The 17,120-nt window shown below is 32.9% G+C and overlaps 1 protein-coding gene across 1 annotated transcript; it reads left to right on the top strand.

Moving 5' to 3' along the window:
• Positions 1-5,071: 5,071 nt before the first annotated feature.
• LOC149249645 (uncharacterized) lies at positions 5,072-6,133 on the top strand. The gene is made up of 2 exons (XM_089456293.1): positions 5,072-5,270; positions 5,361-6,133. The coding sequence occupies exons 1-2, from the start codon at positions 5,072-5,074 to the stop codon at positions 6,131-6,133; spliced, it is 972 nt and encodes a 323-aa protein (XP_089312419.1).
• Positions 6,134-17,120: the final 10,987 nt, after the last annotated feature.

Consider the following 17,120-nt stretch of genomic DNA (forward strand, 5'->3'; position numbering starts at 1 on the left):
TAAGGATGTTTTATGAATAACTTGTACCTTGAAGTACGTAGTGTCGATTACCAAATAATAATTTACATGCCTCATGTTATCTTGTCCTTTAGAGTTCTCCGCAAAGAATCCATTTAGGTCATTTACCAAGTCAATAAGGTCAAGCCATTTTTTTCCAACGCTAAAAAGTAGAGTTTTAAAGCTTTTACTTTAGATAGAATTGAAGAGAGAAAATGTCTATATTAACATCTAAATATATATGAAGAGCAATATATTAACATCTAAATATATATGAAGAGCAATATTAGAGAAGAGGATGCCATAAAAGATAAAGTTAATAACTTCATGGTACATGATAGCCTCACATGGAAGAGTGTAGGTAGCAACGTTAGGTAGTAGTAATTTTAAGCAGTATTAGGTAGTAGTAATTTTAAGCAGTATTAGTATCATATGATAAGGCAATGAAATTGTCCACGTATCCCTCTGTGATTGGAGAATGTTTTACGTAAGCTTCGTGGTTCATAGCGGTAGGTCGATTACCTAAGAATGGTGGGTTAATGTGCGTTGATCTTCTCGTTAAAATTATTTGTAAGACTGATGTGTTGGTTAAATTTTATTTATTAGATGACTCATTTATTCTATATTTACATATATCGATCTCATACATTAATATATTTCGCTTAATCGTAATCTGAAATTAAATTACACCATCATTATTTTATCAGATGACTCATTTATTCTATATTTACATATATTGATTTCATACATTAATATATTTCGCTTAATCGTCATCAGAAATTGAATTATTTAGAAATGTATTATAAATAAATGTTCTAAATTTCAAAAAAATATTTTTATATATTTATTTTTATAATTTATATGATTTTTTTAATTTTTTATATATATATTATTTTTATAATTATAATTTTAATATTAATTAAAACAATATAAAACATTAATAAATAATATGGATACGTAATTATTTTTATCATTCAAAATTTATGAAACTTTTTAAAATAACTTAAAAAAATAAATATAGATATATGCTTACTTATGGTATTAACATTAATAGACTAAAAATAAGAATAATGATTGAGAACATAATTAAGTGTTTTTTTTGGAAAATCAGATAAACAAGGAGGTTTAAGAAATAGATTCACAATAGGCTTTGTGGCTTAACTTCTTTGGCTTCTCACCCACTAGGATGGGTTTGAGGGAGTTTTCATGTTGGGAATCAATCATTGTTTTCTATGTGAGTGTCTTGAGATTTTGATGGGTTGTTGATAGTAGTTTTGATATAATATGATTTCAATATAAAATGCATTAAAATTTTAAATTATTATGTGTAGCCTGTATAATATAACTTACTTTTGTCTATCTTCAACAATTTATGTAATGCATTGTTCGTTTAGTACAATTCAAAGAGTTACAATTTTTTTGTCTTTAGTCCTTGAAGAACTTGAATTTGGAAGCTATTTTTTTAATTTAATTTCTAATTGCTCCTGGGTAGGTTTTTCTTTCTTTCTTTCTATTCCTTTTTCCATGCTCACCACCTCGATTTTAGTGTCCCTAGAGAAATGACATTGAAAGTGAGAGGAAATCTTCATCGCATCCAACTGAGTTATGGTTAGGTGTTGAGGAGTCTTAAAGGAGGGTTGTATTGGTAGTGGGAATTCTTTTGTTGGCATTCCTTCAACTATAAACAAGGATATCCCCTCTAGCTATAGGTTTAATTTTTCATAGCTAGGTGACACTAGATATGAAGCATACAACACCTATATAGATAATGTCCTGGAGGAACAACACTTGAATAAGAAACCAAACAATAATCTGAAATAGAATCTCTAAAGGGAGAGAGTTACCATGAAAGAAAGACCAAACTAAGATGAACTTAGAACATATAAATCCCAAAGCCATAGAAAATTTGTTTATCAGGTTTCAAGAAATGGTGGAGACCACTAGATATATATGGATGAGATGTAAACCAAGGGAATGAAGGGTTGGGGTAAGGGTTAAGGGAGTGATAGGGTACTTACCTAAAAACCACTCTAAACTCCTAGAAAACCCAACTCCTTTATAGACCAATCCTCAATCAAAAGTGTAAACCAAAACCATGTAGAGACTTAAAACATGCAGAAATCGAGTAAGATACAAATTAGGAGAGATAATAATCACAATCAATCGTGATTTATGAGTTCAAATCCCACTTTACCAGAGTTGGTTGATATGATACCTGGTGCTTTGCTTTTTAAAGAGATGACTATTTTTAGCTCTTTTCTTTTTAAAGAGATGATTATTTTTGGATTATTATTAGAATTTAATGACTATGGAGGCTAGGATTTTAATTGTATTTTTTTGTAATTAAATTTTATATTATGAATAAATGTTTTACTTTTGAGAATGTATGGGAAAGAGCACATGAGTAATATAAAATTCTTGCTATTCTAGAAAATTGTTAAGTGGTCAAGTCCACGTGATGGACCTTCCCAAATCTTTCTCCTAAAAAAATTCTAGGGGAAAACTTCCAAAACCAAAATCACATAATTGGAGAGAAAGATTATGCTAAATGGAAATTAAAACTTAGTTGGAGAGAAATTCTAAGCTCAGTAAAAAGGTGAGAAAAGAACAATGAAAGAGAAAGACATGCTTTAAAGAAAAAATTAATACTTTTTCCTAATCAAAAGAAAAAACTTAAGTAAATTAAAGGCTTCAACAGATGTTGCTAAGAAAAATATGTTGGGAAGAAATTATGAAATACCACTAAGGGAATATAAAAGAGGTTGTTATTCTGACACAAGATCTCTGACCTTGGGGGAGTTGTTGGTGGTAGCTGGTTGGTTTGGGAAACGTGCTCTCTCCCATAATTTTCCCAAACTGTCTATTACGGTCAAATGAATGTGTTTCTATACTTGTTGGGGGAGTTGTTGGTGGTAGCTCGTTGGTTGGGGAAAACGTGCTATCTCCCACAATTTTCCCAAACTGTCTGTTACAGTCAAATAAATGTGTTTCTATACTTGTTGAATCTGGGGTTTCTATACTTGTTGAATCTGTTTTTTTTTTTTTTTTTTTTTTTTATTAATTTTGATTGTACATGAATTTTTATAGGCAACAATGTCAAGTAGTAGCATTTCTGAGAAACATTAATTCTAGTGTTCACTGTAACATGATGTGTAGTGTCAACTCTCATTGTACTATTTGTAACAATGTCAAAACATTATTATTCATTATTAATGATGAATGGTAAATTATTTTACAATTCAGAATAATAAATAGCAATAAAAGTAAATCAACATATTCTCAACGAATAAAAAAATAGAATTTATAAGATTTAATATATATATAATTGCTGAAACTAAACAAAACTACAAGTCTTTATAACAATATTCATCATATTATTTGTGAAAATTAAATTTAATTAAAAATAATAACAATTATATGTTTTTAGGATAAATTAAACTCAATTAACATTACAAAATAAAATATTATATTACAAAAATATTATATAAAAATAATGTATTACAAAGATATATAAAAATAATGTATTACAAAAATATTATATAAAAATATATTTTCATTAGACAGACACTTGACCATAAACAGAGATCTTATCATAAAGAAAAATACTTTAATTATGAATCTAGCAGTACCGCTTTGCAGGTAACTCACGTTGTCGATCTCAGTGAAAGATTGGGCAATTTAATAAGGGAGTTTTACAAGTATTTGTTATAGAAAGATATAATTATATTTTTAAAAAATGGGAAATTTAGGTAGGATTTTGAAAAAATATAGTAATTATATTAAAAAATAATAAAAATTTAGAAAAAATATATATTCTTTTTGGAAATTCTAATTATAGTTATTAAATTTCAGGATTTTTTGGAAATTCTAATTATAGTTATTAAATTTCAAGATTTTGAATATCCAGGAATTTTTGATATATTAAATTTATTTTTACATTAAAAAACTATTCAGATTTCTTGTGAAAGATAAGGCAATTTAATAAGGGCAGTTTTACAAGTTGTGTCAAGGTCATAGAAAGATATAACTATATTTAAAAAATAATGGAAATTTACTTATGATTTTGAAAAACTATAGTAACTATATTAAAAAATAATAAAAATTTAGAAAAAAAATATAATAATATTTTTTAGGAATTCTAATTATAGTTGTTAAGTTTTAGGATTTTGAATGTGTCAGAAATTTTTGATATATTAAATTTATTTTCACATTAAAAAACTATTCAGATTTCTTGAATTTTTTTATTATTGAAATTGTGGACGGAGTAAACAAAGTTGTGTAAAGTGTTACACGGAAAATAAATTTATTTTCACATTAAAAAACTATTCAGATTTCTTGAATTTTTTTTATTATTGAAATTGTGGACTGAGTAAACAAAGTTGTGTAAAGTGTTACACGGAAAATAATGTTATTTGATCTGTGCAGTTTCTATTAAGTAAATTTATGTGATGACTCAAAATGGCCAGTAATGAAAGCGTAATGTCAGAAATATATGTAAACATAATAATAAATATTCCTTATGGAATAAAGAAAGGGACCATTTGCATTTTCAATCTGTAATTAATTGATTCAGACTACTGCGAAAACAAACTATGTATATTCGCCTATTTTTAAAGCAATCTTGTTGTACGTATTGGTGGAAAGCCGAAAGTAATGGGCGAGGCCAGATGCCCATCCCAATCCATTGTGGAATTGATTTATGTTTGAAAAAGCCAAAACTTCATTATATAAGTATTTATAAGCATGCAAAGGCAATTGATTTTATGTTTAAAAAGCTAAAAATTCATTATATAATTGATTTTAGGTTTGCAAAGCCGAAATTAATGGGAAGGGAGTTTCCAATCCCAATGGATGAATGCAGATTACGTGAGTTGTACATATATAAATAAATAGAGTATAATCCATTAGCGTAGCGTTGAATTCGTTAGATAGTGGAGGAAATATGTGATTCCACCCTTTACATGATCAGCGCGAACCAGCTATAAATTCATTTGATTTCAAAGAACATCATCACAACAGCGCAGTGAAGCGTCGCAAGGTCCACAACTCCTTGCAATTACTTGATCGATCGATCATGGCTGCAAATACATTCATGAATGGTGTTGCTGTCGCTGCAGTTTGCTTGATGGTCATGGTGAGCGCAGCGTCTGCAGTAGGCAAAGCAAAATGCACGGATACCTGGTACCCCAGATGCTATGGATATGAATATGATTGCCCTGCTAACTGTCCATATAACTGCGACATGGACTGCAAGACCTGCAAGAGCGTTTGTCGTAAGTAACATTAATCGTTAGTATACCTAGAACTATATTCTTTAATGATGAATGAGATTTATTAATATTGTCGTGGTGAATGTGATGCAGCTTGTGATAAGCCTGGAGGTGTGTGCCAGGATCCCCGCTTCATAGGAGGGGATGGCATCATGTTCTATTTCCACGGGAAGAGAGATCACGATTTCTGTCTCATTTCCGACTCCAACTTCCACATCAACGCTCATTTCATTGGCAAGAGAGGCCAAGGAATGGGCAGAGACTTCACGTGGGTGCAGTCCATTGGAGTGTTGTTGGATGATGGTCGCCAGCTCTACTTGGGTGCCAAAAAAGTGAGCGTGTGGGACAATTCAGTGGACCAGGTGACCATGTCCTTGGATGGTCAGCCCATAACTCTTCCCACTGGTATGGGTGCTACGTGGGCAACAGCCTCTGGACTTAATGTAACTCGTTCCGACCACGCCAATGCAGTGGTAGTTCAAGTAGAGGATAAGTTCAAGATTAGCGCCCGCGTGGTGCCCATCAGCGAAGAGGAGTCTCGAGTCCATAATTACGGGATCATTGCTGGCGAGGACTGTTTCGCCCATTTGGAGCTGAGCTTCAAGTTCTACTCTCTGAGCCCCGATGTGAGCGGTGTGCTTGGACAGACATACGGGGCAGAATACAGGAGCCCCGTGAAGATGGGGGTGGCGATGCCCGTCATGGGAGGGGAATCCAAATATGTCACTTCCAGCCTGTTCGCCGCAGACTGCAAAGTTGCCCGTTTCGGGTCCTCCTCCTCCAGCGGTCATCAATTTGGCATCACCAGTGCAATCAACTGCAACAGCGTCGCTGGTGGTGGTCGTGGAATCGTCTGCCGCAGGTAGAAGAAGAATGATAATGACAAAACAATAAAGACGGTGATTTGGATTGCCCCGAAACCGAATCAAAGTTAGCGTCGAATGACTGAATAATGGTCTGCTCAACAAAACATGGATGTTATTACTTTGTTTTCTCTGTTGTAATAATTTATTTAATAATGGAATGAAATTGTTTACTGTGTTAATGGGAAATGAGGTTGTCCACGTATCCCTCCGTGACTGGAGAATTGTTTTACGCGTGGTTCGTGGTTCGTAACGGTAGGTCGATTACCTAAGAGTCGCGGGTTAATGTGTGTCGATCTTCTAGTTAAATTATTTGTCAGACTGATGAATGATATTTTATGGTGATGATACTTAATGTTTTGGTTAAATTTTATTTATCAGATGATATATTTTCACTCAGTTATTCTCTCTCTATATATGTTGATTTCATACGTTAATATATTCAGCTTAATCATAATCTGAAATTAAATTACACTATCATGCTTTTATTATTTAGAAATTTATTATAAATAAATGTTCTAAGTTTCAAAAAGACTTTACATCAATTTTTATATAAATATTTTAAATTTAAAAAAACTTTACATCAATTTTTATTTAATAATGTTATTTAATTTTAAGATATATAAATATGTTACTTCTTTCATTAATGTTTTAAAATAGTTAAAAAACTTAAAATAGTTAAAAACATAAGGAAAAAGACTGTTATATATTCAATTTTTATAATTTAGATTTAATTTCTAATTTTTAGTTTTAATATTAATATATTAAAAAAAAGAGAGTACAAGTATTAATATCTTTTTCTAAGGATAAAAACAATATGGATGCATTATTATTTTCATCATTCAAAAATTAGGAAACTTATTTAAAATATTCAAAAATTAAGATATATGTTTATTTATCTTATTAACATTAATAAACTAAAAATAAGACTAATGATTGAGAGGGAATTATGTGGTTCTCTTTGGAATCTAAGATAAACGAGATAAATAAGGAGGTTTAGGAAATAGATCCATGTTCATGTTGTTGATAATAGTCTTTGTAGCTCTTTCTTTGGTTTCTCATCCCTAACTAGGATGGGGTTTGAGGGAGTTATGTGTAGCTTGTACATTTTAGCGTATTGTTGTCTACCTTTATCTTTGCTTACCTTTATCTCCAATAACTTATACAATCCATTGCTTGTCTAGTACAATTCAATGACTTAAATTTTTTTGTCTTTGGTCTTAGAATAACTTGAATTTGGAACCAGTTTCAAAACATTGGCGGCTTTTGCAGGTCTTTCAACGCATTCATACCCACCTACAAACCCTGAGAATGATTAGGCTTGTTCATGTGCGAAGAAAAGCCAACATGCTAGCTGATCGTCTGGCGAATGAAGGAGTGTTATGCAAAGAAAGTTACAACAGGTATGCTTGGGATTCGATACCCTCGGGAAAATTGCGTGAGGATTGTCAAACACATGCGGCCAAAGACATGCAGAACTTCCAGAATATTAGGAATGAACAAGAAAGAAGACGAGTGGAAGCAGGAGTGAGCAGAAGCGAAAGTTGTTTTTAACCGTTGATCCCTCAAAAATGCGTAAAACAGAGCTTTCCATAGGGGAGAGGCACTAGGTAAACAATAGGCTTCTTAGTAGGTCGCCAACCACAGATCTTGATAGCCTTTGCCATCAAATGGCTATCGGGTGGGAATGTGATCGAAGGTTAACTATTCAAGTGAACCCAAAGAATTTTAGATCAGCGGTTCATAATATTCATCGGGTTCATAAAGAGGGTAAAGACCATGCAAGTTTCCAATTCGATATCTCGGAGGACCGTCAGATCAACAAGGACCTAATCATAGTGATATTAGGTTCTAAAAGTAATCGAAGGTTAAGTCTCAGACCGGTCCCAAACATTTATAAACCAATGGCTCATAATCCTTATCGGATCTATGAACCGGGTAAAACGGACGCATGTTGCCGAGGCAATAGTGTTCATGACCGTCGGATCTTATGGGATCTAGATCGAATGGACATCGGGTTTCATCATGGGAGGAGGTTAAGTCCAAAAACGTAGACTAGCTGGAGTAGGACAGAGCGGAAGAACTGGAGCCGGGTCGAAGTGCCGCAGTAAATCCTACTCGTCGATCTTGTAGTCAATGCTCACATCATAGTCAACTACGGGGGTTGAGGAGGTGATAAATAGTGTGCTAGTTGAAGGGCCATAGACCATCAGATTTGTTGGTCTTCGACATTAAATGGATATCGGGTTCAACATGATTAGAGGTTAGGTCGAAGAGTGGACTTGAATTCTTTATAGATCAAGGATCACCGTGCAACTCAGTTGATCAGAGAGATTTCAATCGTTTGTTTAAAGGTAAGAGCGATGGTGGATCGCAGTTGATCAAAGAATTTTTAAACCATCTGATTGAAAGTTAGATAGACAGTGGAGATAAAGGGATAAGAATTGGGGAGATTGAGCGACAAGAATTAAACGAGAAGAATTGCAGTGAGATCAACAGTATGAACACTTAGGTTTATTGCCCAGGGGGCTTTTGTGTCATGTGTGGAAGGTTTTGGGTTCTGTAAACCCAGTTGTTTGATGATCATCAACAGGTTTGTCTTTTTGGGCTTTACACTTGTAAAGACGTGTACCATATGTACTCTTTATTCGGTTAATTGAAGGTTCCACTCTTACTTGACCAAAAAAAAACTTGAATTTGGAACCCACTCTTTGAATTGCTTCCTAGTAAGATCTTTCTTTCTTTTTATTCCTTTCTCCATGCTCACCATCTTGATTTTAGTGTCCCTCTAGCAATGACATTGAAAGTGAGAGGAAACCTTCATCACATCCAACCGAACCATGGTCAAGTGTTGAGGAGTCTTAAAGGAGGGATGGATTGGTGGTGAGAGGAGTTCCTTTGTTGTTATTCCTTCAACTATAAACACTGATAACCCCTCTACCTACAGGTTTAATTTTTCATAGCTAGGTGACACTAGGTATGAAGCATACAACACATATATATAGATAATGTCTTAGAAGAACAACATTAGAAGAAGAAACCGAACAATAATCCAAAATAGAATATTTAAAGGGAGAGAGATAGCATGAAACAAGGACCAAAATGAGGTGACCTTAGAACATATAAATCACAAACGATATAAAATTTGGTTATTAGGGTTTCAAGAAATCGATGGATGGTAGAGACCACAAATTGCACTAGATATATATGGACGAGGTGTCAACCAAGGGAATGAAGGGTTGGGTTAAGAGTTAAGGGAGTGATAGGGTACTTAGCTCAAAACCAGTCCAAACTCCTTGAAACCCCAACTCCTTCATAAACCAATCCTCAATCGAAAGTGTAAACCAAAACCATGCAGAGGCTTAAAAGAAGAGGAAACGAAGTAAGATACAAATTAGGAGAGATAATAATCACAATCAATTGTGATTTATGAGTTCAAATCCCACTTTCCCAGTGTTGGTAGATATGATACCCCTATGATCTACTTTTTAAAGGTTGATTAAACGATTAAATTGAATGGTTGTGGAGGCTAGGATTTAAATTGAATGATTATTTAATTATTTTTTATATTATGAATAAATGTTTTACTTCTGGGAATGTATGGGAAATAACACACAAGTAATAAAGACTTCTTGTTATTATAGAAATTTGTTAAGAGGGCAAGTCCACATAATGGACCTTCCCAAATCTTTCACCTAAAAAACTCATAGGATAAAACTTCCAATATGAGAATCACATAATTGGAGAGAAATATTATGCTAATTGGAAATTAAAACTTAGTTGGAGAGAAATGATAAGTTGGGTAAAAAGTGAGAAAATCACAACAAGAGAGAAAGACATGCTTTAAAGGAAAAAGGAAAGATTTTTTCCTAATTAAAAGAAAGATCCTATGTAAATTAAAGGGGTTCAGACCCTAAAAGAAATACACAGCTAGGAAAAATTTGTTGGGAAGAAATTATAAAATACCACTAATGGAGTATGTAAGAGATTGTTATTCTTGGAGGCAAGAGCTTTGAGCTTGGGGGGGGTTACAAGTGGTAGCTCATTGGTTGGGAGGAACTTGCTTTCTCCTAGAATTTTCCCAAACGGTATATTATAGTAAGATAAATGTGTTTCTATACTTGTTGAATTAGTTTTATTTTTATTTGTTATGGAATCCTTTATTTAATTCATGCATGATTTTTTATAAGATGTATGGTCATAGTGTATATGTGTATACATAGTAGCATGTATGAGTAGCAATGTAAATACATGTTGAATGGTATGTTGGAAATAAAGTTATAAGTATCATTTTGGTTGGTCTTCAATTGAGATAGATATATAATTTGAATTTTAATAGACCAGGATGGAAATGTTGTATGTGAAACCAACTTCTAAACCATAATATCCTAGTGAGGTATACTAGTCTACCAAATCCTACAAGGAAGCTTGTCATGTATAAGATTAGTCCTTTATTTTGAGGAATGGAGTAAATTTATAGTGTATATATATATGCATGTGTATGTGTGTGTGTGTGTGTGTGTGTGTGTGTGTGTGTGTGTGTGTGTGAGAGAGAGAGAGAGAGAGAGAGAGAGAGAGAGAGAGAGAGAGAGAGAGAACCTGAACCATGGGAGTTATGCGTTGAACTGAGACTAACTATATAGAGAAGATTAGAAAATTAATCAAGAGGTAAATAGTCTTTATCAGAGGCAAGATGTTATCACACTAAAGTGGACATTCAATTAAAATTTCTAATGGGAGAGAATTCAATGGTAAGGAAAACCTGAACCATGGGAGTTATGCATTGAACTGAGACTAACTATATAGAGAAGATTAGAAAATTAATCAAGAGGTAAATAGTCTTGATCAGAGGCAAGATGTTATCACACTAAAGTGGACATTCAATTAAAATTTCTAATTGGAGAGAATTCAATGGTAAGGAAAACCTGAACCATGGGAGTTATGCGTTGAACTGAGACTAACTATATAGAGAAGATTAGAAAATTAATCAAGAGGTAAATAGTCTTGATCAGAGGCAAGATGTTATCACACTAAAGTGGACATTCAATTAAAATTTCTAATTGGAGAGAATTCAATGGTAAGGAAAACCTGAACCATGGGAGTTATGCGTTGAACTGAGACTAACTATATAGAGAAGATTAGAAAATTAATCAAGAGGTAAATAGTCTTGATCAGAGGCAAGATGTTATTACACTAAAGTGGACATTCAATTAAAATTTCTAATTGGATAAGGAAACATGTAATAAGAATATTTATCAAACCATGTAGATGCTTGAGTTTTGTTTGTGAATCTAGCTAGTACTCATAGCTTAATTCTGGGAAAATGTCCCAAATACTCAAACTATAGAGTGTTGTTAGCAGTCTAATGTATTTGGCTTGTATTACAAGTTAAGAAGCTAAGAAATACAGATATAAGAAACATTCACATAATATAATATGATAATAATAATATTACATAACACTGAGGAGGACATAGTCCTTACTCATAATTCCAAAGGGCACAAGAAATAACATTTATCATTACACTATGCTTAACAAGGTGTTTTCATACTATGACCATGCAATTATATAATGAGAAATCTATAGTATTAACAAACTAGTGGCATGGGACAATAGTGATGGTTTAGCTCTTTAGAGCTCGAGGTTATTTCAATAAACCCATGGATAAATTGATTATTACAAGAACAAAAGCGATTATGTAAAGCTTATATTAAAATCTCAATAGAATTAACATGCGTGAATTCGATGCATCAAGGAATTAAAATATTCCTCATGAATTTCATAAAATTAGTAAATATGCTTTTTGAATAGATACTTGAGGAGCGGTAGCCAACTTCTACAAATATAGAGAGAAGAAACAAGGAAACCCAAATGTGGATAATACTGAATGTTAACATTTTTATAAGAATTTAGTAATTCTTGCGAACATTGCAAATTATATATATTCATTCTGAGAAAGTAGAGAAAATAAATGTAGTCCATATAAGTTAGGGAATGATCCCTTCAAGTTATAAATCTTAGTTGAGTAATCAATATCAAACATAAAGTACTAGGTGTTAACAATGAGGTCAAACTAGACCTGTATCATTAATAAATTATAAATGTATATTTGATTAAAGGCTCTGAGCTTGTGTTATTACAACTAAATATAGAGGGCCATATTTTCCTTTTAAAATTAATTCTCCTCAGGGTAAAAGATATGACATTCTCATAATGCCTAAAATAGGGAATTAATTTTGGGCGTCTCATTCCCCGATGACCAAGGTAAAATATATAAGAAGTTCGATACAAATGGACTAGAGAGAGCAAGTGAATCCAACCCATAAGGGAGGAATACAAAATATCTTAAGGGACTTAAAGGGTTCCAAATTGAACAAAAATGCATACGCTATGCCAAGGGTTTGGTGTACCTATGTCAGGGTCACAAAATCCCTGTCAGTATCAAATATGGGTCACAAATCTGTCAACAAAAAGTATTATATTGTCAAAAGGGAAAAAAAAGAACAAGTGGAACAGGATTATACCTAAGAAAGAATCCACTTTTAACCCCATACATTCTACCTACAATAGATATGAACTCTATTAGAAATTTCCCAAAGGGTACGAAATTGATGAATATGGCTAGGGATAAAGCCTGAACAATAAATGAAATCTATGCAAGAAAAAAAAATTCATGGCATGAAATATATATGGTCATGGTTAAACATTTAAATCTAGGTCATAACCCTGGCCACATAATAACCCATGGGTGCCATTTTCTCATCACGTAAACACTAAGTCGTAAATTGACCAAAGGAAAATCAAGAAATGTGAGAATGAATTGAGGGTTTAGGTAAAAAGTTGGAATTTACATGACAATGAAAAACTCTTGCGAAGAGGAAATTGGAAGAAATGCCATTCCCTCACATAAAACCTACACACAAAAGGGAATGGGTCAACATAAAACTTGTCTCAAAATTAAACCCTGAGACACCATATATATGAAGAGGAAAACAAGGGTTACCTAGAAAAGAGGGGAATTGAGGAAAACCCCTGCAACAAATTTAACAAGACAAAAGAATAACACTAAAAAAGAAATTTTTCTAGCGAAAGAGATTGAGAGAGTATTCGTGTCAGTAAGGGAAATACTCCCTACTGAATCTGCAATGACAAGAAAGAAATTGGTTAAACCAAGGTCTCAAGAAAAATGATCGAAGAAAAAGTAGAAATTCATAGAATAACGTTGAACCTTTACCTTGTTACTTACCAATTCTACCACATGGATCTAAAATGTACCTCCACCAAAAGAGAAAGACTGATGCATGGAAATAAGATGTAGCTACAACTGTTATGGCCAATTAGTAAGGAGTGGCAGGTCAATATCTTGTAGAAAAGTCGAGTGGTGCTTTGGCCATAACCAAAATTAAAATGACCAAATGGTCTAGTGGGAAGGTATTTTTAGCCCTAATAGAAACCATTGTCTAGACCACCATTGATTTGTCAAAACCGATTCGAGATTGCTAATTTCTAAACCTATGACTTACCATGTAGATCCATCTGGAGGTGAGGTGTGGAGCCCATACGTGGATCAATAGAAATGATCCATGTGACCAAGCAATAGTCTCCACGTAATGGTCATACACCACCTCAAATAAGGATTAAGGATAAACACACATATGACCATGAATCATATGTAAATTAAACCATAGATCACATTGATCAAATAAGGGGGGGGGGGTAAATCTTAATCACATCAAGGAAAAAAGGGGCAGAATCCCATAATATGTATTATAGATCTAACATGTATGAATCATTTAGGGGCATAAATAAATATATTCCTAACCATATATATAGTAGTCAGTAATTAAGTTGGAGAGTATGGTGAGCAAATGACCACATAGTGGACCTAAGTGCATTATGTTCTAATATGTCACAAGTCTTAACCATAGGCTAGGAATGGTTATTGAATGATTAAGAAAAACTTAAATATGTATGTGTTTATAATATGAGCAAGCCTTGTGTAAAAGGTCAAAACATGTGCAATAGTATTAAAAAGAAGATTTGGTTAATGACTAAACCTGCATCGTAAAATATGTCTTGTCCATGTGGAGAAATGTATATGGAACTATAATTCAAACAATGGGAAAAAAATCTTTGGGGTGTATTTTGAGGTACATTACATATGGTATCAGAGTCGCGGGTGTTGATTTTCTAAGTGAAATATAGACTAGCACAATATTTCTAAAATATAGATTAATTACTTTTAATATTGATCTTATTTTAAATTATTCCAATATATCATTCAACAATTATACTTCATAAATTCAACCATACAAGAAAGTAGAACAATAGAGATCAAAATGCAAAAAAAGAAGACAAGATTTAACTTGGGAAAACCCATAAAGGGGAGAAAACCAACAACCTTTTCAATAGAAAATTTCTTTTGTTCAATAAGAGACACACCTATACGTATGGTCAAACCTAGTCAACTCCTCCCAGTCTAGTCTCCCAATCTAATCCAAAAATTTCTCTGCCTGATTTGGCCCAGAATTTTGACCCTCTTTCAATTGCCAATAAACCCATAATTTTGGCCCCTACAATTACCCAGAATTTTACCCCCGTGTAATAGAACTTCCTAGAAAATCTGTGAACTAGAAGAGAGAGAAAATAGCCACACATGCAAGCTTGAGAGAGAGAGAGAGAAAATAGCCACACATGCAAGCTTGAGAGAGAGAGAGAGAAAATAGCCACACATGCAAGCTTGAGAGAGAGAGAGAGATGAAATTCTTCTTCTTTTTTGTCTTCCTCATCCTTTTTGATGTTCACTAAGATGCCCAGAAAATGTCTTCTTAAGGAAGTGAAAATTGGTGCCATGAGAATGAGGTTGAACTGCATTTATATAGTGATCTGCTAGGTTGAATGGGTGTGTCCTTTTCCTTGCACCGACTTGACTTGGAGGGAGGCTGAATTGCAAACTTTGGAGCCGAAAATTTCAAATTCAAAAATTCTAGTTTTCTTCTTTTAAAAATCGCAATGGGACTTTGACTCAAAATATATTTTTATTTTGACCCTAGCATTTAGAATATGCTTTGCAATAATTAATAAAAATACATCAAGTGGTAAAATATACATTATGAATACCAAAAATAGTTACAAATTCAATAGTAGGTTCAAATTTTGAGGCATAAGGGCCAAACCACAACTTAAATCTAATACAATTATTGTTGTGTTTTTGAAAACTAATTAAGTTATTGTTTTGTGCTACATATAAGTAAGAAGAAAATACTACAGTAAAGGTGGAATCTTCTGCGAAATATCTTGGTGAAGGAGAGCATATTTGGGTCCAATTAAGAGATGAAATCTCACCTCCAATAACCCAACTGTTGGAAATGGTAAAGGACATGAAACTAAAGTTGGCCAGTATCAAGGCTAGTGATGAGCATTTGCTGAAGGAAAGTTCAGAGCATGAGAAACTCATTAAGGATTTGATTGAACAGATAAATCACATACCTCTAGATCTAGAGGCGGAGGAGGGTCAAGATGACTCGTTAAAGTGAACAAATGTAGACGGTAATGTTGAGAGTTTGAATGATAAACATGAGAGTGGGAATGAAAAACCTGTGAGTGAGGACGAATTAGACAAAACATCTTCAAAGGCATATAAACCAAGGAAGAAAAAGAAAATAAAACTTTAGAGAGAGTTCAAAAAGATCAAACCACCTGCATTTGATGGTTAAAAAAAAGAAGCAACAGAAGCCTAGTTGCTAAACATGACCAAATATTTCCAAGTATATGAATATTCCAACAAAGTGAAGCCTAGACTAATTGTCTACCAATTGCAAGGAAAAGCCTCACTGCGATGGGAAGAGGTGACAATCATACATAATCTAGAAGAAAAATAGTGAGCTGGGAATAATTCCAGAAACATTTCAAGGAAAAATACTAAACTAAAAGATATTATGATGACAAGGAAAAATAATTTCATGATTTGAAGTTGGGTCAAATGATTATGGATGAGTTCGTGGTCAAATTTTCAAATCTACTAAGATATGTTCCTTATATCCGAGAAGAAAAAGAGAAGGTACGAAAATTTGTTAACTATGTCCCTCCTCCATACAAGGAAGGAATTGAGATTGATAATTTGAAAAGAATGAACGAGGCTGTCTAGAAAGCCATAATCTTCTATCAGCAGCTCACGCAGAAAGGTTAAGGCTGGAAATCATGGCCCAGTAAAGGAAAAGATAGATTGGGAGCAAGTAGTAAATTAGATACATTAGTATAAAAAAGGTATTTTTCCTGTCTTAATGGTTTTAGTAGTTATAATCAAATTCAAATCGCACCAGAAGACTGAGATAAAACAATGTTTCCATCTCCATAGGGGACTTATGTTTACGAAGTATTACCCTTTAGGTTATTAATACTCCTACTAATTTTTAATGAGTTGTTTTAAGTATCTTCTCTGACTTGATTCATGATGGTGTAGAAGTTTATATGGATTAATTTATAATTTACGATAATTCTTTTGAGGAAGCATTGAAAAATATTGAAAAAGTTCTTATTAGATGCCAAGAACTAATCTTTCATAAAGTTATGAGAGATGCCACATGTTATAAGCTAAAGGAATTGTTTTGGGACATTGTATTTCATATGAAAGATTCAAGTTCCATACAACAAAAACATAAGTTATTTCTAAACTTCTAGTACCTAAAACTAAAAAAGATGTGAGAATTTTCTTGGGACATGTAGTTTATTATAGGTGATTCATAGAAAATTTTACAAAATAACCTCGCCATGATTTTTTTGTGAATGATAGTGTTTTGTTTGAAATATTCCTTGTCAAATTTCTTTTGATACATTGAAGAAGAAACTTTTTAAAGCACCTATTTTGAGTAGACAAAAATGGTCTCGTTTTTTTCATATATCTACTAAGGTCTCAAATATAGCTTTAGGGGAATTTTAAGACAAAAAGAAAGTCAAATTTCTTATGTCAGCTATTTTGTAAGTAAAAATT

This window comes from Pinus tabuliformis, chromosome 7 (assembly GCF_031772625.1).
Source record: "Pinus tabuliformis cultivar Carrire ecotype Pingquan chromosome 7, CPIR1, whole genome shotgun sequence".
NCBI classification, from domain to species: Eukaryota; Viridiplantae; Streptophyta; class Pinopsida; order Pinales; family Pinaceae; genus Pinus; species Pinus tabuliformis.